The sequence below is a fragment of the Doryrhamphus excisus genome, chromosome 10 (genome assembly GCF_030265055.1).
Source record: "Doryrhamphus excisus isolate RoL2022-K1 chromosome 10, RoL_Dexc_1.0, whole genome shotgun sequence".
Classification (NCBI taxonomy): Eukaryota; Metazoa; Chordata; class Actinopteri; order Syngnathiformes; family Syngnathidae; genus Doryrhamphus; species Doryrhamphus excisus.
In genome coordinates, this window is record NC_080475.1 from 4,116,647 (window position 1) to 4,143,152 (window position 26,506).

The window sequence follows — 26,506 nt, forward strand, 5'->3', positions numbered from 1 at the left end:
CTCCCCTGTGCTTAATGCCAAATACTGTGCACCTTTAAATGTGGAGGAACGATATGTATGCATTTTTTTTTTTTATATATTCATAACTTTTTTAATGTGCTATTATCGTGTCCCCAATGCATGCAGTGGATTATTATTATTTTTTTTGGTACTTCTTAATTGTGTGTTCATGATTTGTAGTGCATTATTGAAAATAAAACAAAAATACAAACAACAAAAATGGTGGCTTGTTGAGTTTGTGTGTGTGTGTGTGTGTGTGTGTGTGTGTGTGTGTGTGTGTGCATACCTGATGCCTGAAGTCAAAAAAGTCACAGTGCACAGCTGTAATGTTGACGCATTGATGGTTGAGTCTCACATCTGCTCTAACCTAAAAAAGCAAAAACAAAAAATTTTTGGTTAATTAAGAAGCGACAGCATCCATCAATCCCATTTATTTACCCCCCCCCCCCAAAAAAAAATAAACTAAAATAAAATTATGATAAAAATAACAGCACTATCACACACTTATACACAAACCTTCTTTAATAAACATGGAGTAAACGCTGCCTTCTACATTGTTTTTAAATAATAACCACCTCACCGATTCAAGAAGCTCAGTGCAAAAAAAGAGTTAAAAATAACAACAACATTGAACGCAACGTGCAGTGTTAAAAGTGATGCTTTATCCCGGCGGGAATCGTCTCAATCCCTCTCCTTTCCAGTCAGACCTGCAGTGATAAAAACATAGCACATCAACAAAAAGAATGAATGTTAAATATCGTATTATTTGGGTACCTGAAGAGTTGACTTTTTTCCTCAGTTCTTTGACCTCCTCCTTCAGGTCCTCCAGATCTCTCACAGAGTCTTTGACGACAAAAGTATGACAGTTTTGGGTGAAGAGGAACTCAAAACACGCATCCCGGCGGCGGTGCCGCTTACCTGTCATGTGGAAAACGGGCGGGTGCTCGGTCAGATACTGGAGATATTCGTGTTCTACCTTCACCAGTTCTTTTTGGAGGGCGGCGTTGTCGTCCATGACGAACCACAACTGTTTGTTGAGCTCGCCCTGTGTCGGTTTGGGGGCAAACGCTGGGTTGGTCACGTTGTGCTTTATTTGGAATATGATTATTTGTGGATGGTAGTAAAGAAAAGTAAAGAACAGGAAGTTGTTTGCCGTCATTTTAGGTTTTGCTGGAATTAATAGAAGCCTTAGTACAGGGGTTCCAAAACTTTAACAACTCAGGACCCTTTGTCCTCTAAACAGTACAGAGACGAAATGCTGCATTAACTTATTATTATGATTATTATTATATAATATATATTAATAATAAAAACATTATTAATAATATCTATTAATATAATATTAAGAATACAATAATATACTATTATATAATCTAAATTATTAATAAAAATATTAATTATTATTATTAATACTAATAATATAATTATATAGTAATAATGTATTTTATTGATAATAATTGATTATATATAATAAATGGACAATTTATTATATAGTAATTTTTATTATTTGTTATAAAATAATAATTAATAAAAAATATTATTAATAATAATACTAATAATATAATAATATATATATTATAGAATAATTTTTATTATTATTATATTGTTACAATTATATATTATTATTATTAATAATAATACTAATACTACTACTACTACTAATAATAATAATAATAATCATTATTATCCATCTATCCATCCATTTTCCTCCACTTATCCGGGTCCAGGTCATGGGGGCAGCAGTTATTATTATTATTATTATTATTATTATTATTATTATTATTATTAGATATAAGATTTGGGATTGAAATGAAAGCAGAGAGATAAAGGAAGCCCAAACTTTTAATCTAATTAATTTTCATACTTTATAAACTTTTATACTTTTTTTAATTTAATCTAATTTAATCTAATTTTAATTTAATTTTTTTTATTGTGCACTAAATATTTTACAATAAAAATACTTTTAAAAATATTTGCAAAAATGAATCATATTTTGACCTCTCAAGGCCCACACTTTGTGAATCACTGCCTTAGTATATTACTCACAGTGAGTTCCATTTATGCTTCTATGGTTATAATCACACTTTTTATTAACAAGACAAAAAAAAGTTGGAACTCACTCAAATCCTCCTTTTGTATAGTTTTTTTGTACTAAAAGTCCTAAAAGTCAAAGTCAATGAACCCTGGATCTTAATGACTGATTTGTTGTACTGTTTTAACGTAAAGGAACGTACCAGCTGAGAGGTCAACCTGGACACTTCGGATTTGTGTTCTCTCTCCTGAGCGGCGGCACAAAAACACAGCGCGTCAACTTCGATTCTTAAGGCCTTGACCTCGGCGTCCCGTTTGCTGATATGGTTTTCCATCATTGAGAAGATCTGGACAATCTGAACTGTATCCATAAAGACAACGAGGATGATGAGACTTTGAATTTTTTTCTGAAGCCCCCCCCCCCAAAAAAAAAACTCACTCAGGAAGTTGCTGTCAATTTGCAGAGATTTCTCTCCCACCCAGTGCTTGTCCATGAAGTCCAGCAGGTTGTCCAACGGCTCCCTGTAACCACCCTGGAAGGAGAATTAGGATTAGCTGACAGCACATGAACGCGACACACAGGAAGTATACAGGAAGTAGAAATCCTTCACATAATCTGCCTTGTTGAAGCAGGAGGTGGTCAGTCTTGGAGGATGTAAGATGGGGTTGGAGCGATCAAACTGCTCCAGTCGATGATGGACGGGTGCTTGGCTGTCAATCAACAAACTCTGGGGGTGTTCACCTTGAATGATTTAAAGAAGAAGAAAAAAAATGGGACATTGTCGACACCTAGCGGTGAGATCACATAACAACGGATATTTAATGGAAGCAATTCATTCATTCATTCATTTTCTACCGCAAATATGACCTAAAATTACAGAATTTTAGGTAACTTTAAGGCTGCACGGTGTCTAGTGGTGGTGACCCGGGTTCGATTCCCTGCTTGGGCATCTCTGTGTGGAGTTTGGTTGCTTTGGTTTTCTACGGGTACTCCGTTTTCCTCTCACACTCCAAAAAAAACATGCAGGGTTAATTGTCCATAGGTATGAATGTGAGTGTGAATGGTTGTTTGACTATATGTGCCCTGTGATTGGCTGGCCACCAGTCCATGCAATCGAAGGGCAACCCTCACATTCATACCTATGGACAATTTGGGGTCCCCGGAGAAAAACCACGCATGCACGGGGAGAACATGCAAACTCCACACAGAGATGGCCGATGGTGGGATTGAACCCGGGTCTCCTAGTTGTGAGGTCTGTGCGCTAACCACTTGAAGCCCTTCTTCTTCTTTTCATAAATAAATGGATAAGTCCTACCTGACTGCGAGGCAGGTGACACAATGTCGTCTTCTTCAGTCAGGGCGGAGAGCCTCCGGCTGAGGCGCTCCACAAAGGCCAGTGCCCTGTCACAACTACATTTGGGAAAAATCAGGACCAAGACACAAGTAGTTAACACCAGCATATTGAGTTCCGGACTCCTATGCAGCAGCTACACACGATAAGCCGCACAGAAAGCTTTCTAGATCTTCCAGACTCTGCTCCTCTTCCGGCAGTGTGTCCTTGGATGTCATCCGACTAGTGGTTCATTTCAGTTCATTCATTCATTCATTTTCACTAGGGTCGCGGGGGTGCTGGAGCCTATCCCAGCTGTCTTTGGGCGAGAGGCGGGGTACACCCTGGACTGGTGGCCAGCCAATCACAGGGCACATAGCATCACACTACCTCCACCATATTTTACTCTATGAACTATGAGACAAGGGTCGCGGCGGTGCTGAAGCCTATACCAGCTGTCTTCTACCCTGGACTGGTGGCCAGCCAATCACAGGGCACATATAGACAAACAACCATTCACACTCACATTCATACCTATGGATAATTTGGAATCGCTAATTAACCTAGCATGTTTTTGGAATGTGGGAGGAAACCGGAGTACCCGGAAAAAACCCACGCATGCACAGGGAGAACATGCAAACTCCACACAGAGATGGCCGAGGGTGGAATTGAACACGGGTCTCCCAGCTGTGAGGCATGCACGCTAACCACTCGATCGCCGTGCAGCCCCTCATTCTGGTTCATTCAGTAAAAAGATCCGTTCGGTTAGCCTGTGATCTCCTCCTGTCCGTTCACTCTTGTTCGCGTTTGTTCCGACTCAACGGCGCAACAACGCGTGATGACGAGTGGTGTGTCGTTCATGAACGAACGGGTCAAAAGAACTAGTTCATTTTTGTGAACGGAATGAACGAGGTCAATAGTGTCGGTCAATATCTCGGTCTCGGCCTGTCAGCTAACCCCACCCACCCACAGAGCAAGGCTCAATCATAGTGAAGTGACTTCTCAGCCAATCAAAAAAAGGATTTGTAACAGAATGTACTGAACGGGTATTTTAGAGGCGATGACCTCGTTCATTCCGTTCACAAAAAAGAACTAGTTCTTTTGACCCGTTCGTTCATGACCAACACACCACTAAATCCGACCGGTGAGAGACCTCAGGGAAGACCCAGGAAACATTGGAGAGACTACATCTCTCAACCAGCTTGGGAACGCCTCAGGATCCTTGGGAGGGAAGTCTGCGCTTCCCTGTGACCCAACCTCGGATCAGCAGAAGAAGATGGACGGTACACTGAAATCTCCATATATGTGTTTTAAAATTGCGTGTACATTGTTCTACCTTTTCTTCTTGATAGAAGCCCTCTTTCTCCGAGGCGGTGGATCATGAGACAGTTGCATCTTGGCCGCCCTCCGCTCGGTGTGGGTGACGACACAAGCGTCTAAAAAGAAACGAATTACACCGAAATATTAAAAAGCGATTGACCCGGTGGAGCCGACGCTGCTGTTTCCTACCCAACATACGTAGGCTGCCGATGGCTTGCACCACGATAGGACGATACTGTGGCTCATTGGCCACGGGATTGAGCCTCAAATCAAGTTCTCTTAAAAGCGGCAACTCAAAGAGAACTTTGACTTCCTCCAAGGAAGGTATGCAGTTGTAGTACAGATTTAGGCTCTGCAAACGTTTCAGGTGCTTCAGGCCCTAAAAAACGGTAAAAACACACAAAATCATATAATCATTTCCGCTAAAACCAAAGTGAACCTACTTCAATGGAGCATAGTGAATTATGTGACAGGTCCAGGGATTTCAGGCGCTCAAAGTTATTCAGTGCTTTCCCCAAATATCTGATTTTCTGTTTGTATGACCCAGGCAGACGCAGTGTACGGACATCTCCTGTTGAAAAAAAAATACTTTTAGTTTCAGTTTGTTAGCTTTTCCACAGCTTATCATGGTGGCTGTGATCAACAGCAAACCTTGACCTTGTTAGCATACATTGCTATTGACACATTTTTTTTCTCAAAGACTGACTTTTAAATGTACTTTTAAAGCGTACAAAGAGAAAAATTTGTATGGCAGTATTAAATGTAAAAGAATTTTACCGAGGCGTGGGTGATTTAAACCCAATTTTTTCCGAATCCAGTCCTCTGTTAGGGTCATCGAAGTCATACTTTAATAGTAGAAAACGCGCTTATTTCAAATGAATGGGAAAATACAAATTCAATAGAAATACAATTTGTATTTTTCTGCTGAAAGTCTCAGCGTCTGTGTCTGGTGTTTACAAATGATGTATATCAAAGACAGCGAGCTGTAAATGGCGTTTAAATGTTCAAACATTAAAAAAAAAGAAACATTGAGACTCGTCACTGATGGTCCAGCAGTAGTTGACTAGCTTAGAAGTGTGGGTGAGTGTGAATTGGCTGTCTGTCTCTATATGTGATTGTGATTGACTGGCGACCTGTCGAGGAGGGTGTAGTCCGCCTTTCGCCCGCAGTCCACAAGGGGAGGATCATAGCATAAAAGCATCCAGCATAAACAATAAAAAATTAATGGAAGTTGTGAATTTTACAAAAATTTACGAGTTGTACTGAACGCACCTCTTATACGCATGCGCATTGTCGACGGCTGGCTGGTGGCGGCCATGTCACGTGTCCAAACAAACGCGGTAGTGTTGAGTAAAGTTGGACCAGAAGATTATATTGAATATTGTCTCGTTTTGTTGATATGTTATTATTATTATAGCTATATGTAGACATAGCCGCATTGTTAAGGTCACTTATTCAACGTCGTTTTAGGGATTAATGGCGTCCTATGTGTGGCTATCATTATTATCCAACCTGACGCTGTGTGTGTCTGCTCTTTTCTGTTCTTATAAACTCTTTAAGGTAGGTGTCTTGAGCTAACAGTAATGTAATGTAATGTATATGACGCTTCATTTTTAGTGCAGATAATACTAATTATTCTGATGTATTCTGTATTGTTTTGACAGGACCACAGAGCTCCCTCAGTTGGACTCTTGCTAGTTGGGCTAGCTGCAGGACTTTGTGTTTTACCTTCCTCAAGCACACTCCTCACCTCCATCCAGAAAGATGCAGTCTGGGCCGGAGACATTCTTGCTCCATCGCTGCTCGCCTTCCACTTCCTGTGGTTGAGTGAGGATCACAGCACAGCAGGCATTCTCTTGGTCGGCTCCTGCCTGCTGCTGGGCCTGTGTGACAGTCTCTCAGCAGATACACTGGTGGTCCTGAGTCGCTGCCTGGGCCTGGCGTCCTTGTCCTGCTGCCTCATGGTGTGTCTGTTTGCCGGAAACATGACAGGCGCCTTGACTAGCGTGGCTCTCAGTTTGCCCGTGCTTTTGGCTCCCACTTTTGGGAGAGACACTTTTGCATCTCTTACTTCCCCGGCCGCCAATGAGGGAATGATGAGATTGTTTTTGAAAGGGTTCATGTCCGTAGGATGTTGGGCCTCCACTCGTTCCCTTCACAAGTTTCTGTTGGATGTGACTGACCGATATAATTTACACATATAGAACTACTAATACCGTCTCCATCTTCAGGAATTTAATTAAGAGACTAATAAAAGGCTCAGGAACAGTTTGTAATATTTCTAATGTGTGATTAGAAAATGAAAATATAATTCCAGTAATCATCAAAATGATGAAAGAAATTAAATACATTCTTGAATTATTTCACTGTATGTAGTTTACTGAAACTTTACAAAAATAAACCATATTGTCACCTGCATATTCAATAATTCTAAGTGGTGTATTTATGTGTCACAAGGGAATTACAGTGAAAGTTTAAACACATTCTATACTGGGATGCTGGTCAATCTTCTATTGTTTTTTGTCATAGGAAAGTGTCACCACAATACCTTTATTTACTGTAAAGGTAATGTTTGAAGTCACATTTTAGCATGATTAACAAGTGTAAAATAAGCGAATCACTAATGTTGGAACGTAGTTTAATGACCCTTAGGAGTATTGTCATGGAGAGATATGTTCCGGGGTTGGGGAAGGAAAAGCGGTGAAGGACAGGAAGTGACGGAAGAAACCGCCTGTTGGGAGTCACAGAACTACATTACGTAGAAAACTCATGAGACGTACGTTTTTGTCGCTGCGAGTCCGCCATCTTGAGTAGCACAACCTTGTTCGTTTGCGACTTTCAACGTTTTTACTAATGGTTTCCGAAATTCCGGACGCGATAAGGTATTAAAATGTCCTACGGTAAGGCTGAAAACTATCTATTTACGCCTATACAGTACTGTCAGGTTATGCTACACAAGATGGCGGCGTGTGCGCTGAAGCACTGCGCGGCGGCGACACCGCGCTGTGTGTGTTGTGTCCGGGTTGTGTGAGTTGGCTCACATTTTTAATAGCCTTTGATGAGGCGGTCCGTGTTTTTAAATAGCGGTACACTGACGTCTCAAACTATAACCGTTAGATTGACTTGATGGGCTTTTTTATTTGACATTTTGAATTCTTCATTGTACAACATCAGCGGCATAAATGTGAATTGTATTTGTATTCCATTGCTAAACTGTGATTTGACCACGTGATATCATGCATCTGATTTTTAAGGTCATCCCATATTGTATTGTATTTTATAACAGTTATAATTAAGTGTCAGTGGTCCTTCGGTAGTGTATTGGGTTTAAAAGTGTAAGTTGGTTAACAAAACTAGGCTTTTAAGATGTGTAGTGAAGCCTTCCCTCCGCCCCTTTTCTTTTAACAAGTGAGCAAACTGTTTGTTGCTCATAAACAGAGTCTAGGGACACACATTACTGTTAGAACATCGTTTTAAAAGTCTATTTAGCATATTAGAAAACCTCTGGTTCGTACCATTATTATTTAGTTATTTGCTAATATTGTGTTGACATGCTTACAAATACTAAATCAGAAGTTTACCTGTCACTGGCGCGCCAATCCGTTCTCTCACGACTTAATCCTCCACTGCAGCTGATGCAGGTTCTGCACTGAGCATGCTCGCTGCAGATGCCGCCTGTAAATGGGCCAAGAGTGCTGAGGAGGAGGAGAAAGGGGAGGGGAGAGCGTTTGGTGGGATGCTGTTGCAGCTCTTGAGAAAAGGAGCTGCATGCATAGGGAAGACGTGTCATTGAGAACATGGATGGAGCCTGAAACGGGAATACAAATGCCTGGGACCGTGGATTATAATACATGCTAAGGTAAGCACAGTGCATGATGGAATGTGGTCATGGGGCATTCGGTCATGTTGTCCTCTCCCTGCGTGTTTGATGTGGTTTTAATTTACAGGAACTGTTGCACAGCGTGGACATGTACGCCTTCTACTCCCTTTTAGTCTATATCTTCTACACTGTCTTCAAGAAGGAGGAAGAAGAGGAGGAGGAGGACGCCTTGGCGGCATCATGTGGAGCCTCTACAGACGTATGCCTCGCCACATCATATCCACCGTGTCGAAAAAAAATAGCATTTTTTTCACGGGGAATCCATCCATCCATCCATCCATCCATGCATGCATGCATGCATGCGTCATAGCAGAATTCCTGACAGTTTCAACGGAGTCTCTGATTGGATGTGCCATTGCACTCGCAGATTTTTGTGGGTAAATATTGTGAAAACACCACATGACCCTCATTTATGTTGCTGTACTCAGGAGCCGAGACCTGTTTCCATGGAAACAGGGAGCAGAAAGAAAGATGGCCACACCTCCACAATGAGAAAGAAAGCCAGTGCTCGGCTAAGTGACTCTAGTAAGTGTGCATGTACTGTACATAATGAAAGATACATTTTACCCTCAGGTAATGTCCTTTGGTATCCGGTGTAGGCAGTAGCAGTGACAGTGATGAGTTGTCCCCAAGCGATGAAGATGAGGATGCCACGGATATCCCAGCATGCACTCCTCTGGCCGCGTTTCTGTCCTTCAAGCAGGAGTCTGACAAGCGGAGAGCCTCACAGAGCCAGCTGGAGTCAACAGGAAAGGTAACACCTTGACAAAAAAAAAAAAAAAGCAACCTTTCCGTGAGTTTAAAAAGTAAACTTGGCATCAGTTAGGAGAGTCCCCCTTGATGGCCGTCATGTCCCACTTGCTGAGCTTCCTGGAGCAGTACTCGCACTTCCAGCAGCTGCAGCAGCAAGCCGAGCAGTACCGTCTCCAGCTCAAGAGGCACCGCGTGCAGCACAGACGCCAGATGAAGGCGCTCCGGGCCTCCTACCGCCAGCGCCTCAAGGACAAGAAAAGCATCATTTGTAACCTGGAGGAAGCCGTCGGCCAGCAGCTGAGCCCACACGACGACGGTGAGGGAACAATGGGTATGGTACCTGTGGTGCGTTGGTTCTCAAAGTGTGCTACAAGTACCACTGCTGGTACACATGTGCCTCAAGACTTTTGAAGTCAACCTGATGGAAAGCAAAGGTAGCAAAAACAGTGCAGTGTAACAATTGGCTATATTGTTACAGAGGGTGCTGGAGCCTATCCCAGCTGTCTTCACGCAAGAGGCTGGGTACACCCTGGACTGGTGGCCAGCCAATCACAGGGCACATATAGACAAACAACCATTCACACTCGCATTCATACCTATGGACAATTTGGAGTCGCTAATTAACCTAGCATGTTTTTGGAATGTGGGAGGAAACCGGAGTACCCGGAGAAAACCCACACATGCACGGGGAGAACATGCAAACTCCACACAGAGATGGCCGAGGGTGGGATTGAACTCAGGTCTCCTAGCTGTGAGGTCTGCGCGTTAACCACTCAACCGTCGTGCAGCCCTGTTGCCAACTTTTCACTGATGGATAGTTTTCTGCTATGTGGGGCCTTAAAAGTGAAAGCACCTAATGTTTGCTAATGGTGCTCCTGAGAGGTCCACCCTGCCCCCAAAGCAGTGGGGTGCACAACACCTGGATAAAAATAAAGAAAAAACATCTTTGTCAAAACTTAAAAGCTAATTTCAATTTTGTCATAGGCAAAATTTATTGTTTTTTTAGTTCCTATAGTGATAAACTTCATAAAATTAGCATTCAGGTTTTTTATTATTATGTGTTGTTGTATTGTTATCGTCATCAGTATGGACAGATACGTAACTACGATATAGTTACACAGCATGGACATGGACACAGTGACTTCCTGTTCAGTGTTCATTGAGTGTTGTTCATGTGAGTGCAGCTGCTTTGACCCCCGGGTGCCATCTTGACATGTGCATGACTCTGGAAAGGATGTCGCCTCACAGACGACAGGGTGTGATGTCCAACCGATGAATATTCAGGCTCGTTAGTCGCCGGCCACAAATAGGGTATTGCTTGTTGCTGGAGATTCTTTGGTTGCTCGACTAGCAGCTTTGTTCCGTTTATAAATAATATGTGAGAGTTTCATTCCCTGCAAATGCACTTACAAGTCTGGCACATGCAAGGTGGCACGTGTACTCATGTTGGACTAAAAATAGCTGATGATGTCGTGTCCTTGTGTTGGAAAAGCGGTTTGTGTTGTTTGCTTAGAATGCAACACGCAGGTGGAAGCAAATATGTTTGTGTCTTATGATAGATGATGCATTCAATGCTAATACTTGCAGCGAGGCTGCACCGTATGCTGACACGGCAACACAATAACAGCTCAATAACATGATCATGCCCTGTGTTGAACATCAGAGGTGACAGCGGCTGCCTGGTCAATTTTTAAAGATGCTTTATTAAGATGCTGCAGGGCACGCCGTGAGGCTGTTTGGTGGAGGCGGTTTTGCACCTTTGAGCAAGGAGGTTACACGTGAGGAGCTTAATGCGGCATTAATGACCTACTGAACAAGCTTGAAGTGCATATTTAGCGGGCTGCACGGCGGACGAGTGGTTAGCACGCGGACCTCACAGCTAGACCCGAGTTCAATCCCACCCGCGGCCATCTCTGTGTGGAATTTGCATATCGTGCATGTTAGGTTAATTGGCAACTCCAAATTGTCCATAGGTATGAATGTTAGTGTGAATGGTTGTTTGTCTATATGTTCCCTGTGATTGGCTGCATGGCCACCAGTCCAGGTTGTACCCCGCCTCTCGCCCGAAGACAGCTGGGATAGGCTTCAGCACCCCCCGCAACCCTTGTGAAGATAAGCGGTAGAAAATGAATGAAGTTTGTATAAAAAATATAAATTATGGAGTGAAATAAGGGCTGCACAACCAAATGGTTAGCATGCAGGCCTCACAGCTAGGAGAACCGAGTTCAATTCCACCCTCAGCCATCTATGTGTGCATGAGTGGGTTTTCTCCCACATTCCCAAAACATGCTAGGCTAATTGGCGACTCCAAATTTCCATAGGTATGAATGTGAGTGTCAATGGTTGTTTGTCTATATGTGCACTGTGATTGGCTGCATGGCCACCAGTCCAGGGTGTACCCCGCCTCTCGCCCAAAGACAGCTGGGATAGGCTCCAGCACCACCGCATCCCTCGTGAGGATAAGCGGTAGAAAATCAATGAATGAATGCATATTTAGCGTTCATTAATGTTACATCTAGGAACCATATACTTACACATATAGTGTTTTTTATTTATATGTATCTGGCCCTAAGGGTTAACAAAAATAATAAAAGTCATTCTATAAATTATAATAATAAGAGCCCATGACTGAAGAGTGTTGTGTACTTACCTTACCAGGCGAGTGTGTCAACGTTGAAGGGGCTCAGGCAAGGGTTCACTGCCTGGTGGAGTCCCTGTACGGCCTGCAGGGTGAACGCAGCAAGCTGAGAGGAGAGCTGCATCTCCTGCGCTCCCAGCTGGAGCAGAAGGACAAAGATCGACATTCACGTGTCCTGGCCTTTCAGCAGCAGGTAGCTACACAAACGCATGAGAAAAATAGTAGTTTTGTGTCGAAATGTGAATTTGGATTTCCTGCACAGATCGATGAGCTGAAGAGTGGAATTGAAGAACGCGAGGAGGAGCTGTCGAGACTCCGAACAGCCACTGTAAGTTCTCCTATGAAATATTCATAAGTGAATTTCTGCAGAGTAAGATTTCATAATAAATTGAATATGTTTGAGGTTAAACCTGTTTATACAATCGATACATTCTCAGTACGATTTCCACCATCATTAGAGCTCTTCAGACATGAAATAACACCCCTATAGTCACCGATTACACCCGACTATTCTTTGTTTACACCACGTTGCGCAAGGTGCAAGATCAGTGCAGGGACATAAGAGACGCCACAGCTAGCATACCAATCTACCGCTAGTTACCCTGCTATGCTAGATTAGCCTGCCTGCCAAACTAGTTAGCCTCTCCAATTTACTTCTTCTAAACTTGAGTGTTTCAGAGTTGGGAAGCCAAAGAAGCCAAAAATCTACCACTTCCACACAAAATGAGATAACTTTTTTTCCACTTAATGTCATGTCGGACATGCCATGGCTGACTTAATGCAGTGTGAGGGTGTAACATTACTGACACCTAGTGGCTTAGCATATATTGCCCTACATTGGATTGCTTTTTGCATATTGATAAAACTCCTGTCGGGTGCTATTCCTTACTTCCTTAGGGGGCCACAGACTCAGAAAAACGTGTGCTGTGTCTTTCGGCGGAGAATGAGAGTCTCAAGCAGAGCCTGTCTGTCACTCAAGGCCTCCTGCAGCAGCTGACCACCGTCCCCTCACAGTCCAGCACCATGCTCATCAAGGTGGGATGATGCACTGTGCTTACTCAGAACCCCCAAATACTCGCTGGAATTTTTTACCGTCCAATCAGGAAAACGAGAATCTGAGAAGCAGGGTGCAGCAGCTGGAGGCCTCCCTGCAGCAACGCGCCGAGCGGCTGTCGCAGCTGGAGCAGCAGAGTGAGCGCAGCGAGTGGAGGAGGGGGGAGGAGCTGAGGAGACGAGAGGATCGAGTGAGGGAGCTTCAGCTGGAGTTGGACAGAGAGCGAGGAAAGGAGCCAGTGGTGAAGGTACCTACGTAACTGCGATCAGACAAGCAACCATTTACAATCACCACATTCTGTTAAGTGTTAACTCAACTTACACAACTAACACAATTAATTGTGTTAAAGTGAGAGAAAAAAAATACAGTTAAAAATATATATATTGTATATAGAATATATATTTTTCTTTTTTTTGCCTCTGTTTGTCCTAAAATATTACAAAAATAAAAGGAAAAAAACACATCACTAAATGTTGAATACCCAAAACAGACACTCTCTGATTGGCTCTTTTGGTACAAGTTACTAAACGCATAAGAAACAATGGAACGTATGACCTTTAACCTTGACCTATAGCAATATTGATACATTGAAAGGGTTTATAAGACATTTAATGCACCAGTGACCCTCTCTGTGTAGTTTTTTTAATTGAAAAAATATTATTTTTGCATGTCCTAAATTACAAAAATAACCTTAAATAAAATCATGGTGTATTTAATTTTTTTAAACGAATTTATTATATAATTATCATATTTGTTATATTATTACACATTTTTTCATATTAATTGTATTATTTTAGCTTTATACAGTACTGTATGTACAGGAGTTAATTGGTCCACAGACATCCACGAGAGAGTGCTTGTTTTGCTCACCTTCACATCGTAAAAGCTGCAACAGCCCTTAATAACAGTTCTTTCTTCCAGTACGTCACCCAGACTGTCGAGGTGGAATCGCCCGCCGCTGTCAAGCAGCTGACCAAAGCCAGACAGAGGAACGAGCTGCTGTCCGAGAAGCTGACCAATCAGAACGAGCGGTGCAAACAGTTGGAGGAGCAAATCAGGAAATCAGATGAATACAGCTGCAATCTGCAACACAAGGTACAACAAATCTACTCAATAGCATAAAAAAGCGGGATTTTTCCCCGATATTGTGTATACAACACATATGTATTCATATGTCATGTGACATGTATCGGTGTCGCCACATCGTTTTTTGTCAAAAAAGCCACTATCAGACATACCTAATGATAGTTAGTTACTACCATTATTTGATTGCAGATTGCAGCTTATGAGCGAGAGATCGGCCAGCTGAGAGAGGAGTTGCTGAAGGAGATCGGCCACTTGGAGGAAAGGAAGGAGGAGGCGGTGAAGGCGGCCGCAAACTGCTCGGCAGAACACTTTCAGGACCTGCAGCACCAATTCTTTAGTCAGTCACGTCAACCCAAACAGTTTCCGTACCCACGAGAACCGAGTTTAATACTGAGTCTATTCTTCTCGGCAGCTTTACAGAAGCGCCTGACTGCCCTCCCGCCGACTCTACGCTGCATGAAAACAGACTACGCCAGTCTGAGGAGCCAAGTGAGGAACTTCTCTGAGTTTTACGGAGCAGCGATAAAGGAGGCCAAGAAGCAGGTAATCACATTACATGGTGCTGGGGTGACAAACCTGCTAGTTCAAGACCGAGACGTGTACTTAAATATTGAATCCGTCACAAGTGGGACGTGAAACACCTGCAATGGAAGTCACTGACCAGGATGAATGGCAATATTCGCCGCCATCTTCTTTGGCAGGTTTCAGCAGCAATCTCTGAGATGTCTGAGGCCAACAAAGACCTTCTGGAGAAGTACAGGAAGGAGGTCGCACTGCGCAGGAAGTTGCATGAGCAGCTAGTGGAGCTAAAAGGTAGGCAGAGAAGAGGAAGCGATGCCACATTGGGTGATGTGACTGAGGCTATGTGTGTCTCCAAGGCAACATTCGTGTGCTGTGCCGCGTGAAGCCCGTGCTGAAGGAGGACCAACACGAGGAAGGCCAATCGGTGGTGGTGACCACAGACCCAAATAACGAGTCCTCGCTGAACGTGCTGAGCAAAGGGAAAGGTCGCGCCTTTGAGCTGGACAAGGTCTTCCACCCCCAGGCTACACAGGAAGAGGTACAGTCCATCGCTGACCTAAACAACACATCCAAGGAAGAATAAGAAAAACAGTAATGTCACATTTTGTAATGTCTTCAGGTCTTCCAGGAGATTGAGCCTCTTGTGACGTCCTGCATTGATGGCTACCATGTCTGCATATTTGCTTATGGACAGACTGGCTCTGGGAAAACATACACCATGGAGGTAATGGTGTTACAGTATGTATTGTATACTACAGATGACTGTATGGCCATTGGAAACTACAAGGCTCCTCTCAATGAACCGCAGCTCCACTAGCGGTGCAGCACTCATGCCGCCCCAGACTATGAGGCTACTGTTACCTCCCTAAACTAAACTTAGGGAAATACAGTTATAATTCTCTCCATTTCTCCAACACAGCAGTTTATTCATTTTGTCTTCTACACAACTACAACCATCGAGCCATTCAAGCATGCTCTGATACTTGACATAGCCATATAAAGATAATATATATATATAAGAAAAATATAGATTGAAATATACATCCATTTTGTTCCTTCTAATTCCATCGCACCTAAAATGGGTGCTAAAGGCTAGGCCAGGCTTCTGTTCTCACCGCTAGGCCATGTTAGCATTAGCGAATATATACATGTATAAACACGGACTTTTTCTCACTTAACAACTAATATGCATTACAAATGTCACTCTACTATACTACATATCGTGGTGTACTTAAAAACACTTCTTTTTCACCAACCTGAAACACATGAATTGGCGGGAACAGTAGGTCGCCTCTCCAACACAGCAGTTTATTTATTTCTTCTTCTTCAACCATCGAGCCATTCAAGTATGCTCTGCTACTTGACAGGAAATAGCCATATCAAGATAATATATTTATATAAAGAAAAATATACATTGAAATATACATACATTTTGTTCCTTCACCCATTCTTTTGTCTATCTAATTAACTTGCACCTAAAATGGGTGCTAAAGGCGACCAGGCTTCGGTTCTCACCGCTAGGCCTTGTTAGCATTAGCGAATATACACATGTATAAACACAGAGTTTTTCTCACATAACAACTAATATATATTACAAATGTCGCTCTACTATACTACATATCGTGGTGTACTTAAAAACACTTCTTTTTCACCAACCTGAAACACATGAATTGGCGGGAACAGTAGGTCGTCTCTCTGACACAGCAGTTTATTTATTTCTTCTTCTACGCTGTGTGTGGCCTTCCCCAACAACCAAGCCGCAACGCCCCCTGTGGCGCTACTGTGCAACAGCACATTTCAACCAACAATTATAAGAAGATTAAATAAAAAACCCTTTGTTTTTTTTTGTGTTTTTTTCCACACCTTTACACTACCATAACTGGGGGCAAGACACAATTATCTAGACCAGGAGTCCGCAACCTGTGCCATCAAATCAGCCATTTTATCCACAGCCGCATTGGCACCATTGGACCAAACTAGCCAGGCTGAGAAGGCGGCCATGTTGAATACCATTCTCTACCATTGTTACTCAAGGACAGAAATGACTAAACTCAGTCAAATTGATAAGTTTGTATTGATTTTTTAGGGTAGTGTTGAGAACCCCGGCATCAACCAGAGGGCCCTCAAACATCTCTTCAGTGAGATGGAGGAGAGGAAGGACATGTGGTCGTACACGGTCACCGTCAGCTCTGTGGAGATCTACAACGAGGTGCTAAGGTACGGGCATATTCTTAGCAAAACCCGACGAGGATTACAAAAACGACCCGTTCGATATCGTTTTTTTCTCAGGGATCTTCTGAGTAAGGACGGCGAGAAACTGGACATCAAAATCAACCCCGACGGAACAGGACAGCTGCACGTGCCAGGCCTCAGGGTCACGGAGGTCAAGAGCTTCCAACATATCAAGAAGGTCACGGATGTTCTACTTCTCACTGTGTACTATAATGTGTACAGTCTAACTAAATACTGACTATATGGTATGTTTCCGGGCTGCACGGCGGTTGAGTGGATAGCGTGCAGACCTCACAGCTAGGAAACAAGGGTTAAATTCCATCCTGATCGAATTTAGTGGTGTGTCGGTCATGAACGAACGGGTTAAAAGAACTAGTTCTTTTTTGTGAACGGAATGAACGAGATCACCGCCCCTAAAATACCCGTTCGGTATGTTCTCTTGCAAATCCTTTTTTTGATTGGCTGGAGAGTCACTTCACTATGATTGCCCCTCGCTCTGTGGGTGGGTGGGGTTAGCTGACTGAAAGACAGAGACCGAGAGATTGACTGACACTATCGACATTCCATATCGATTCCGTTCACAAAAATGAACTAGTTATTTTGACCAGTTCGTTCATGACTGACACACCACTAGTCATCACTAGTCATGTTGTTGAGTCAGTTGAGTCGGAACAAACATGAACATGAGTGAAATGAACGGATCTTTTTACTGAATGAACCGGAATGAGGGGCTGCACGGCGGTCAAATGGTTAGCGTGCAGACCTCACAGCTAGGAGACCAGGGTTCAATTCCACCCTCGGCCTCCCACATTCCAAACACATGCTAGGTTAATTAGCGACTCCAAATTGTCCATAGGTATGAATGTGAGTGTGAATGGTTGTTTGTCTATATGTGCCCTGTGATTGGCTGCATGGCCACCAGTCCAGGGTGTACCCCGCCTCTCGCCTGAGGACAGCTGGGATAGGCTCCAGCACCCCCGCAACCCCCCCGCGTGAGCATAAGCAGTAGAAAATGAATGAATGAATGGTATGTTTTCTTGTGTCCAGATATTAGCCACAGCCCGCAGGAACAGGATAACATTTGGCACTCAGATGAACCAGCACAGCTCTCGCTCTCATGCTCTGCTCTGCATCACCGTTCAGGGCACGGACCTCGCCACCGGCTCCAAAACCACCGGTCAGTTCCACAGGCAATTATTCCCAGTTATTTTAGTCTACAACCCATAGGGGGCGCTACAAATGCCATGATAAATATGATCAGTAGCAGTTATTTATTGTACTAATGACATTTCGATGGTTATTTCGTCCATCGCTGACAGGCAAGTTGAACCTCGTTGACCTGGCGGGATCGGAGAGGGTATGGAAATCCGGTGCGGAGGGCGAGAGGCTGAAGGAGGCCCAAAATATCAACCGCTCCCTGTTGGCGCTTGGGGATGTCATCCAAGCACTTAGAGCCCGACAGACTCACATCCCGTTCAGGAACTCTCGCCTTACATACTTGTTGCAGGACTCGCTGGGTAAAGGCAGCAAGACCGCCATGGTGGTGCAGGTAAGATCTTGTGTGTCCCCCTTTTAGCGTAGTCCGGCTTCCTTGTCACCGTGAATGGTGGTCAGTTAGGTTAGGCGCTAAATGGGAAGTGGGCATGAAAACCTGCAGCCATCCGTTTCAATATCAGAATGCATGTCCAATGGGATACGTTATGGTCGTCTTTTAACTTTTACATTACTTTTACACTTTCCTTTCTGAAGGTGTCTTCTCTGGAGAGTAACGTAGGGGAGACGTTGTGCTCGCTGAAGTTTGCCCAAAGGGTGTGCAAGGTGGAACTCGGCCCTGCAGCCAGGAAGATAGAATCCGGCGGCGGCGGGCAGTGCGACTAAACCAACGACTTGACATCCATCGTAACTTTACAGCTATCCTGCTCAAGGGCTAAAACTCTCTGGGGGGGGGGCAACGTTAATACTGTAATATGTAATACATAATGACATAAGACATGTGAGTACCTTTTGCCATGTTTGAAGGCATGCAGGAATATTTCTACCTTCACTGCGAGCGCCAAAGCAACGATTCTATGTTTCCACGAGTCGTGTTTCCTTTCCGACAATTCGCCCCTGATGTTTGTTTTTATTCCATATTCCTTGTAATGTATGTTTCTAAAAGGTACTGTACTTCCTGTGTAGCTTTTAATGACACGCAGTTAACACGCATTGATGTAGTTCATCTGAAGATGTTTTGCTTTCGAGCCTTATTACCGTATTTTCTGGACTATAAGTCGCACAAAGTCAAAAATGCATACTTAGGTAAAAAAAAACACATACATAAGTTGCAACTACTTGACCAAAACAGACATTACGTCATCTTGTAAGGCAAGTTTAACATTAATAAAAGAATAAAGAACAGGCTGAATAATAATATGCTAACACAATGGTTATTCAGCTACACAAAAAGATGTCCAGTTTTTTTATTTATAAGTCGCAAAAACAGCAAAAAAAGTGCGACTTATAATCCGGTAAATACGGTATTTGCCTTTTTAAGAAGGCCAATGGCAGTCCCGTGAGTAGGTGGCCTTGTGTAGTAGTTAGGAATAGTGCAATATGCTCCTGATAGAGCAGGTTCATGGGCCTATGTGGACACAAGATGCACTTTATAGTCAAATGAATAGGATGCATTTATGTCAGACCAAGAGCATTGATTTGCTTGCAATAGATATCACTAGTGAACGTCATACCAAAAAAAAAAAATGTCTGTCACCATTTGAATCGAAAGTACTTTTGATTCACTAAGTAGCGAGGCATCAACGTAAACATCCACTTTTCTCAGTAGTTATGACGGATTTAAAGTGTGGAAATTACTATTTTATTTTAGTTGAAAACATGTAAACAGATTGTATGCTTGGATTTTTATGATACAAAAATAAAAAGACAACAAAATGTTCCGCTTTTCTTCTGTTCAATCAAGTCAGTCCGAGTCCCTCTGGTCTTCTTGAACGGCTCCCACGACTCTAGCCAGCTCCTCTTCGCTGCCTCGCAGACGATCACCTGGACACCAATAAATGATTTATTCGTGTCATACTTAACAGGATATGGCGAAAAATCCTGTCCAAATACTTACGGATGAGTTCGGCGATGGCCCTTTGTGTTCTCCTTGATAGCTTCTCCAGTTTCTTTGCCACGTCCCGTTTCAGATCCCTAGATCCATAACCGAAATGTCAGGGGTCGACTTGACTATTGTGAGATATACGAAAGAGAGTACGAAGCAGAATTGTCTTACCAGTCTGGTTTCCTTGGCGCCAGATTAGCCAAATCCTGAGGATAGAAAATACACGATATAAAGCGTTTATTTGTATACGTCCACATAAGGGAGACGAAAATGAGTACACACCACTTCTTCGATGATGGGTTCGGGATTGGCTGCCTCTAACTGGTCTTTGACTTTATCCTCCACTGCACACAAAAGAATCAAATATCATACAGACAGAAGTAACGAGACAAGACAATATTAACTAATCAATCATTGGAATGGATCAGTTGTTCCCTAACTTTTTACAGTGTACCACTTCAGACAATTGACCTGGAGCCATGTATGCTCTGCTCCTTTCTCTTTGCAGTGTGAGGCGTTCAGGTGCATTTGTATTTTTGAGTGTTAAGCACCAATTTTTTTTTAGTACCCCGTTTGGCGATTTTATTTAGTGAGAAAAAAAAGGTTGGTAGGGCTGCACGGTGGACGTGTGGTTAGCGTGCGGTTAGCGCGCAGACCTCACAGCTAGGAGACCCAGGTTCAATTCCACCCTCGGCCATGTCTGTGTGGAGTGTGCATGTTTCTCCGGGGACTCCGGTTTCCTCCCACATTCCAAAAAAAAAAACATGCTAGGTTAATTAGCGACTCCAAATTGTCCATAGGTATGAATGTGAGTGTGAATGGTTGTTTGTCTATATGTGCCCTGTGATTGGCTGGCCACCAGTCCAGGGTGTACCCCGCCTCTCGGCCGAAGACAGCTGGGATAGGCTCCAGCGACCCCAGAAGACAGCTGGGATAGCCTCCAGCGACCCCAGAAGACAGCTGGGATAGGCTCCAGCAACCCCAGAAGACAGCTGGGATAGGCTCCAGCAACCCCCAGAAGACAGCTGGGATAGGCTCCAGCAACCCCAGAAGACAGCTGGGATAGGCTCCAGCAACCCCCAGAAGACAGCTGGGATAGGCTCCAGCAACCCCCAGAAGACAGCTGGGATAGGCTCCAGCAACCCCCAGAAGACAGCTGGGATAGGCTCCAGCAACCCCCAGAAGACAGCTGGGATAGGCTCCAGCAACCCCCAGAAGACAGCTGGGATAGGCTCCAGCAACCCCCAGGAGACAGCTGGGATAGGCTCCAGCAACCCCCAGGAGACAGCTGGGATAGGCTCCAGCACCCCTCATGAGGATAAGTTCATTAAAATGAATGAATGAAAAATGTTGGTCGGTCTTCCATAGGAAAGTATGGACCATACAGGCATTGGATGCATTTAGTATGGAAATTGGACAAAGCATTCTAGATCATTTCCAGTACTATTTCTGGTACCAATAACATTGTCCACACATTCCACACAAACCTGACGCAGGTTTGGCTTTGGGGACCTGCCTCTCCTTCAGCTCTTCATCCTCTGGAATGTAGTTCCTCAGCTTCAGCTCCCTGTGCAAAGACACAAATGAGTGAGACGGTGTCTTCCAGCGGGAGGCGCTGCAGGCCAGAAACTGAAGCGACTTTCAGAAACATCCCGTTTGTTGACTGGTTGGAGGCTTGTGGGGAGGTGGGGGGACACGACATAGTCGCCCTTTTTTCGTCCCTGTAAAGCAGTCTAGTTAACATGTCCCACCTGCTCCTGGGCACAGACAACAAACGGCCCAGGAATGCTGCCCTTGACGGGCTAATGACTTTCATCATCTCTTCTCATTGAGGAATTCTTGGCAGGCTCGGCTCAGTGACCACACAGGGTCCACACTAGCGTCTGAGCTGTGCGATGAAGCTACTGGGGGCATGTAGCTGACTCATTCATCACACCCCCCGCCCCCCTGTTGCAGCCAAAAGACACACGCATGCCTTGTATGGCTAACGGCAGGGATGCTGGTCATGTTCGTTACTATTAGCTCTCTGCTAAAGAGGCAGTGTGGGGAAAAAGATGGCTACAGATCTCTCTCTCTCTACTGTTAGCATCATCTAGACTCAATTTATTGCACAGCAACAGAACCAATGTTGGAATAGCGGAAACGGCTTGAATACCGTTGACGAGTTCAATGTACGCAAACAACACTAACAGAGCCTGCTCGCGAGTTTAATCAAGCTTAAATCAAGCTATCAAGTCATGATACTTCCAATACAGCTACTGCACTTTTGCATTTAGGTCGGCTATACGAGTCGGACTGCTGTAGATCCAATGCAATGTGATCCCTCATCAATTTTTGAACACGGTGTCACATGACACATTCTCAAATATGTGTCTTAGTTTGCAAGTAAACAAGATTATTTCATGCAGTACTTATGATCAAATATCACTATTTGGCCATTGCGCTCTCGTTTATTCTCCTGAGAGTGCTCTATTGTGTTGTTGGACTGGAGGAAATACGGAGGCACTCCCTTTCGGTGTCGTCACCTCGCAGTCATTAAATATAAACAATGGAAAAAGGTCCTGTAGGACAGGAAAGATGGCTGCTGCTACTGTTGCTGCTGCTGCTGCTGCTGCTTCTTCATACCGACTGCAGGATATTTGAGCAGCGGATAAGCAACAATGTCGCAAGAATAGCCGTCGTAAACAGCATGCTAAACAAAGCTGCAATGTGTCGGCGGTAATTAGTGTTGAGATAAAGTGCAAATAAAGTTTTTACTATGGTGCACAAAACCAAACCTAAAACGACAATTTTATGTAATAAACTCACTTGTGTCTCTCCTCCGTTCTCTCCTCCTCCTCCTCCAGTGTAGCTTTTTTATGCTCTGGCTCTCCATCTTCTTGCGGTCTTCCCTGTTGGGATAAAACGACACATCAATACTGTATGTTATAATACAGGACCCCTGCTTTACTCTTGTAGTACGCTCTGTGTATTATTATGTCTGACTACCACTTACAAGGCTGTCAAACCACATCTGTGGAATATTTTTGACCTGAATTTTGGAGTCAAGCACAAATACGCTGCAATATGTTGCACTACTTGTGTCCTATTTAGCCGTGGTAAGAACATTCATTTGGAAAAACCAGACAATGGAGAAACAAAACAAAGCTAACAAAATTGAGTTACAGTACAAATAAAGTAAACACATGCTTGGATGAATTGTGAAAAAAAGGACAAAGGACATTAAATCCCACCCTTGTGTCATTTTCCTGAAGAGGCTTCCTGTCCACTTGCTACAACAATTCATCGCACCGGCTCATTCTTCAAGTAGAGTACAAAAGGAAAGCAAGGAATGTCAACAATCTGTCAAAACTTGGCTTGGCAAGTCACTTTCTTTCCAAACTGCAACGCCTCAGTGTCATCCACAGTAATGTACACAACAGGCGGACTTTAACAGCCACCGGAGGACATTCTTCTTGTAAGGACTTGCATGTTAAAATGCATTACGGGTGTTCAAATAATCATCATAACATGTACTGGGACGTAGGGATCGGACTGGTTGAAATCGGCCTCCGCCACGAGATCAGGCCGATCCGGTTGCCGTATCACGTTCCTAACTCTGGGGGCACAACTCCAGATGCGCCTCAAAGCTGGTTGCTACTTGACTCCTGCTAGCCTCAAGAAGAAGACAACACAACACCACCACGCAGGGATGCGACGTTAGTTTCACGTTGGCTAGTCGGCTATGTAGCTACAGTGGTTGTTACCCCTCACTGTCAGCGGTCCGCTGTGTCATGATGCGGGGAGAGTTTGTTAAAAAAAAAAGCAATATATTCTAATGCACACCACAATTTTATCTATAAAAATGTCACATGATTAGTCCTAGGTTTAGGTCACATGATTAGGCCCATTTTTTTTTCCAATTTTATCTGTATTGGTTGGACTTTAATGTTGGTTACGCTGCGTAATTTAAAAAAATATATATTCAGCAATATTTTATATTTCCAAAGGTATGAATGGTTGGGTGTTAGTGTGTAGGCCACACAGCTAGGAGACCCGAGTTCGATTCCAGAAACATACTAGGTTAATTGGCGACTCCAAATTGTCCATAGTTATGAATGTGAGTGTGAATGGTTGTTTGTCTATATGTGCCCTGTGATTGGCTGCTGGCCACCAGTCCAGGGTGTACCCCGCCTCTCGCCTGAAGACAGCTGGGATAGGCTCCAGCACCCCACGACCCTCATGAGGATAAGCAATAGAAAATGAATGAATGAATGGTTGTTTGTCTATATGTGCCCTGTGAATAGCTGGCTAGCTCAAAGACAGCTGGGATAGGCTCCAGCATACCCCCTGCGACCCTAGTGAGGATAAGTGACATAAAAAATGGATGAATGGACTCCATAATGACAGGAAGTCAAGGGTCTCCTCACTACATTTAAATAGTACTTGCTCAAACAGTATTGTCATTGTCTTTATGCTATTTTGTGGTAAGTATATCCATAACGTATAAATTTAACAATGAAGCAATGCCACTCAAAATCACGTGGGGTGCTACCTGCTGGAGACTACCGCTATAGCTTACAATACAATGTTGTAAACATCAACTAGCACAATAGCATCAATGCTAAGTCAGTCAGCGACTGAATAGAAAAGACATAGAATAGAAAAGTACAGCGACTTTCGTGAAATGACTCTAAAACGGTCTTACTTTGTATGTATGTCAGTCACTGCAACGAGAAAATGATATTATTATAGGTTAACAATAACATCTACCGGCTAGCTAGCTAGCTAGCGGCTAACATCGGTACATAGAGTATAGCTTGTATGACTCAAAAACAAATTAACGTTTTCTCAGCCCAAACTTTTCCTCTGTTACTTTGCTGCCTACTTACGTGAAGTTGTTTTTCTCTTAGTGCTTTTAACCTCTCTTTTCTCTTCAGGGCTTGATCCCGTAGCGAGCCAATGTTTTTCTCCATGTTTAGCTCCTCCGCTACACGCCGCTCAGTCGTCTCTGCGATCCATTAGAGAACCTAGGCCAGGTTGTGTAGTCGACCGACGAGTAATCGATCGCAATTTGTTTTTTGACTTGCTTTGTACATTAATGTGGTTTTATATAATTTTGTTTAGTATATTATATTTAAATTTTGCGTGTATTAATGACACAATTCCATGTCTATACGTTGGTCCCGTCGACCAATGGCGTAAAGCTTGAATTGATAGACGTCTCTGCATACCATAATGTAAACAAGGGTCACATATAATACAGAGAGGCACTGTCCCTCTTCCAGCTTTGGTGGAGGAATGTAGGCCATTACCATGGGAATACAGCTACTCCGGTCTTCACCATCCATCTTATCATCATCATTAGTGTGTAATAACAATAATAATCAATATACACACAAACAAAAACAAACAAACAAAATGGCTGAGAATGAATGGGTCAAATTTGAAATATACACTTAAATGACTCTTTTACTTGCAAGGATGTACTTAAAAACATTTGCATACATGAAAAAACAAATGGGAATTCATGTATGAAAACAAATCAAAATATGCATATTTAATTGTAACATTCAATAAAATAACAAAATATTACTTACTTGATTGGCTTTATTCATTAATTTAGAGTGTATAAAAGAGAATAAAGTATTTTATTCAGTTATTATGTAGTTTAACATGCTTGCAGGGAACAGGTTGCATATATAAACACTGTACATTTATTCAACTGCAATTTCTTCTAAGGGTTAGCAATTGTACACATTTTGAGCAAAGTACACACAACCCCAATATTACCGATACCGCTACTTTTACTTGAAATATTTCATACTCATTGAATAATTTTGTGATGTTGCGTTCATTGTGTCAATGTTCGGTTTGCAAGATTTAGTAGAGATACTTAATTGTTTTAGGCCACCATTAAAAGTACACCCAATTTATACTGCAAAACCGCTACTCAAGCTCTGCAACCATTCTGTCCAGTGGACGGTGAACAATTATATAATAATTATTATTATATTATTAATTAGCCTATTATTATTATTACTATATCATTATTCTTCTTCTGATTATTACTGCTAGTAGTATGCTAGAATTAGCCTGCTTATTGGCTTGCTTATTAGCCTGCTTTTTCCCTATTATATGAAATTTGTCAGAATTTTTTTTGTAAAAAAAAAAATTATAAATTTTTTAAAAAATCTATAAAAAATATCAAATTATTCAGGGAGGCTTAAGAACATTTTAGGGGGACTGAAGCCCTCCTAAATTAGTCCTAATGACGCCACTGAACACAACTATTTGTAAATATCATTAGAAGAGCACTTGAATTTTTTTTTAATTATTTATTTAAAATTGTTTTAATTTAAATGTAAAATTAAAAAAATATATCCTTACACTCGGGGTCGATACTATTAAGACTGGATCGAGTTTATTCTGCTATGAGTAGGGTAGTCCCCGTGGATTGTGGTGTTTTTAGTTGTGCTTCTGTGGGAACTCTCTCTCTCTCTCCAATAGGAAACAACCAATGTGTGTGTGTGTGTGTGTGTGTGTGTGTGTGTGCAAGGCGCTCTCTCTAAACGCGGACATG

The 26,506-nt window shown here is 42.9% G+C and overlaps 4 protein-coding genes across 16 annotated transcripts; 2 read left to right on the top strand and 2 right to left on the bottom strand.

The window, feature by feature from the left end:
* Positions 1-514: 514 nt before the first annotated feature.
* Positions 515-16,362, bottom strand: cep72 (centrosomal protein 72). Of its 13 annotated transcripts, XM_058085069.1 has the most exons (20): positions 16,272-16,362; positions 15,872-15,971; positions 14,755-15,171; positions 14,267-14,411; positions 13,878-14,090; positions 12,843-13,212; positions 11,966-12,150; positions 9,656-9,733; positions 9,130-9,558; positions 8,264-8,377; positions 6,433-6,652; positions 4,872-5,061; positions 4,699-4,798; positions 3,348-3,442; positions 2,643-2,773; positions 2,471-2,564; positions 2,235-2,392; positions 919-1,045; positions 775-843; positions 515-707 (listed from the first exon to the last, which is right to left on the bottom strand). In XM_058085069.1, the coding sequence occupies exons 11-20, from the start codon at positions 6,466-6,468 to the stop codon at positions 682-684; spliced, it is 1,026 nt and encodes a 341-aa protein (XP_057941052.1). In that variant the 5' UTR covers positions 6,469-6,652; positions 8,264-8,377; positions 9,130-9,558; positions 9,656-9,733; positions 11,966-12,150; positions 12,843-13,212; positions 13,878-14,090; positions 14,267-14,411; positions 14,755-15,171; positions 15,872-15,971; positions 16,272-16,362; the 3' UTR covers positions 515-681. The 13 variants fall into 13 exon arrangements, with proteins under 13 accessions (XP_057941052.1, XP_057941053.1, XP_057941051.1 ...); XM_058085070.1 differs by having other exon boundaries at positions 8,264-9,558; positions 11,966-12,092; positions 13,046-13,212; XM_058085068.1 differs by having other exon boundaries at positions 8,264-9,558; positions 11,966-12,092.
* Positions 5,998-7,082, top strand: LOC131137304 (uncharacterized). Its single transcript, XM_058085076.1, has 2 exons — positions 5,998-6,242; positions 6,347-7,082. The coding sequence occupies exons 1-2, from the start codon at positions 6,159-6,161 to the stop codon at positions 6,884-6,886; spliced, it is 624 nt and encodes a 207-aa protein (XP_057941059.1). The 5' UTR covers positions 5,998-6,158; the 3' UTR covers positions 6,887-7,082.
* si:ch211-257p13.3 (kinesin-like protein KIFC3) lies at positions 7,518-19,768 on the top strand. The gene is made up of 20 exons (XM_058085061.1): positions 7,518-8,541; positions 8,630-8,761; positions 8,991-9,087; positions 9,162-9,316; positions 9,385-9,631; positions 11,974-12,146; positions 12,216-12,281; positions 12,851-12,988; positions 13,057-13,254; positions 13,929-14,102; positions 14,283-14,430; positions 14,506-14,636; positions 14,795-14,906; positions 14,972-15,153; positions 15,235-15,339; positions 16,702-16,832; positions 16,905-17,025; positions 17,895-18,024; positions 18,167-18,396; positions 18,597-19,768. The coding sequence occupies exons 2-20, from the start codon at positions 8,651-8,653 to the stop codon at positions 18,723-18,725; spliced, it is 2,778 nt and encodes a 925-aa protein (XP_057941044.1). The 5' UTR covers positions 7,518-8,541; positions 8,630-8,650; the 3' UTR covers positions 18,726-19,768.
* Positions 19,679-24,963, bottom strand: ccdc12 (coiled-coil domain containing 12). The gene is made up of 7 exons (XM_058085077.1): positions 24,816-24,963; positions 22,753-22,835; positions 21,432-21,511; positions 20,227-20,288; positions 20,116-20,150; positions 19,957-20,033; positions 19,679-19,883 (listed from the first exon to the last, which is right to left on the bottom strand). Exons 1-7 carry the CDS (start codon positions 24,897-24,899, stop codon positions 19,804-19,806), a joined length of 501 nt encoding a protein of 166 aa, XP_057941060.1. The 5' UTR covers positions 24,900-24,963; the 3' UTR covers positions 19,679-19,803.
* Between the last annotated feature and the right edge of the window lie 1,543 nt (positions 24,964-26,506).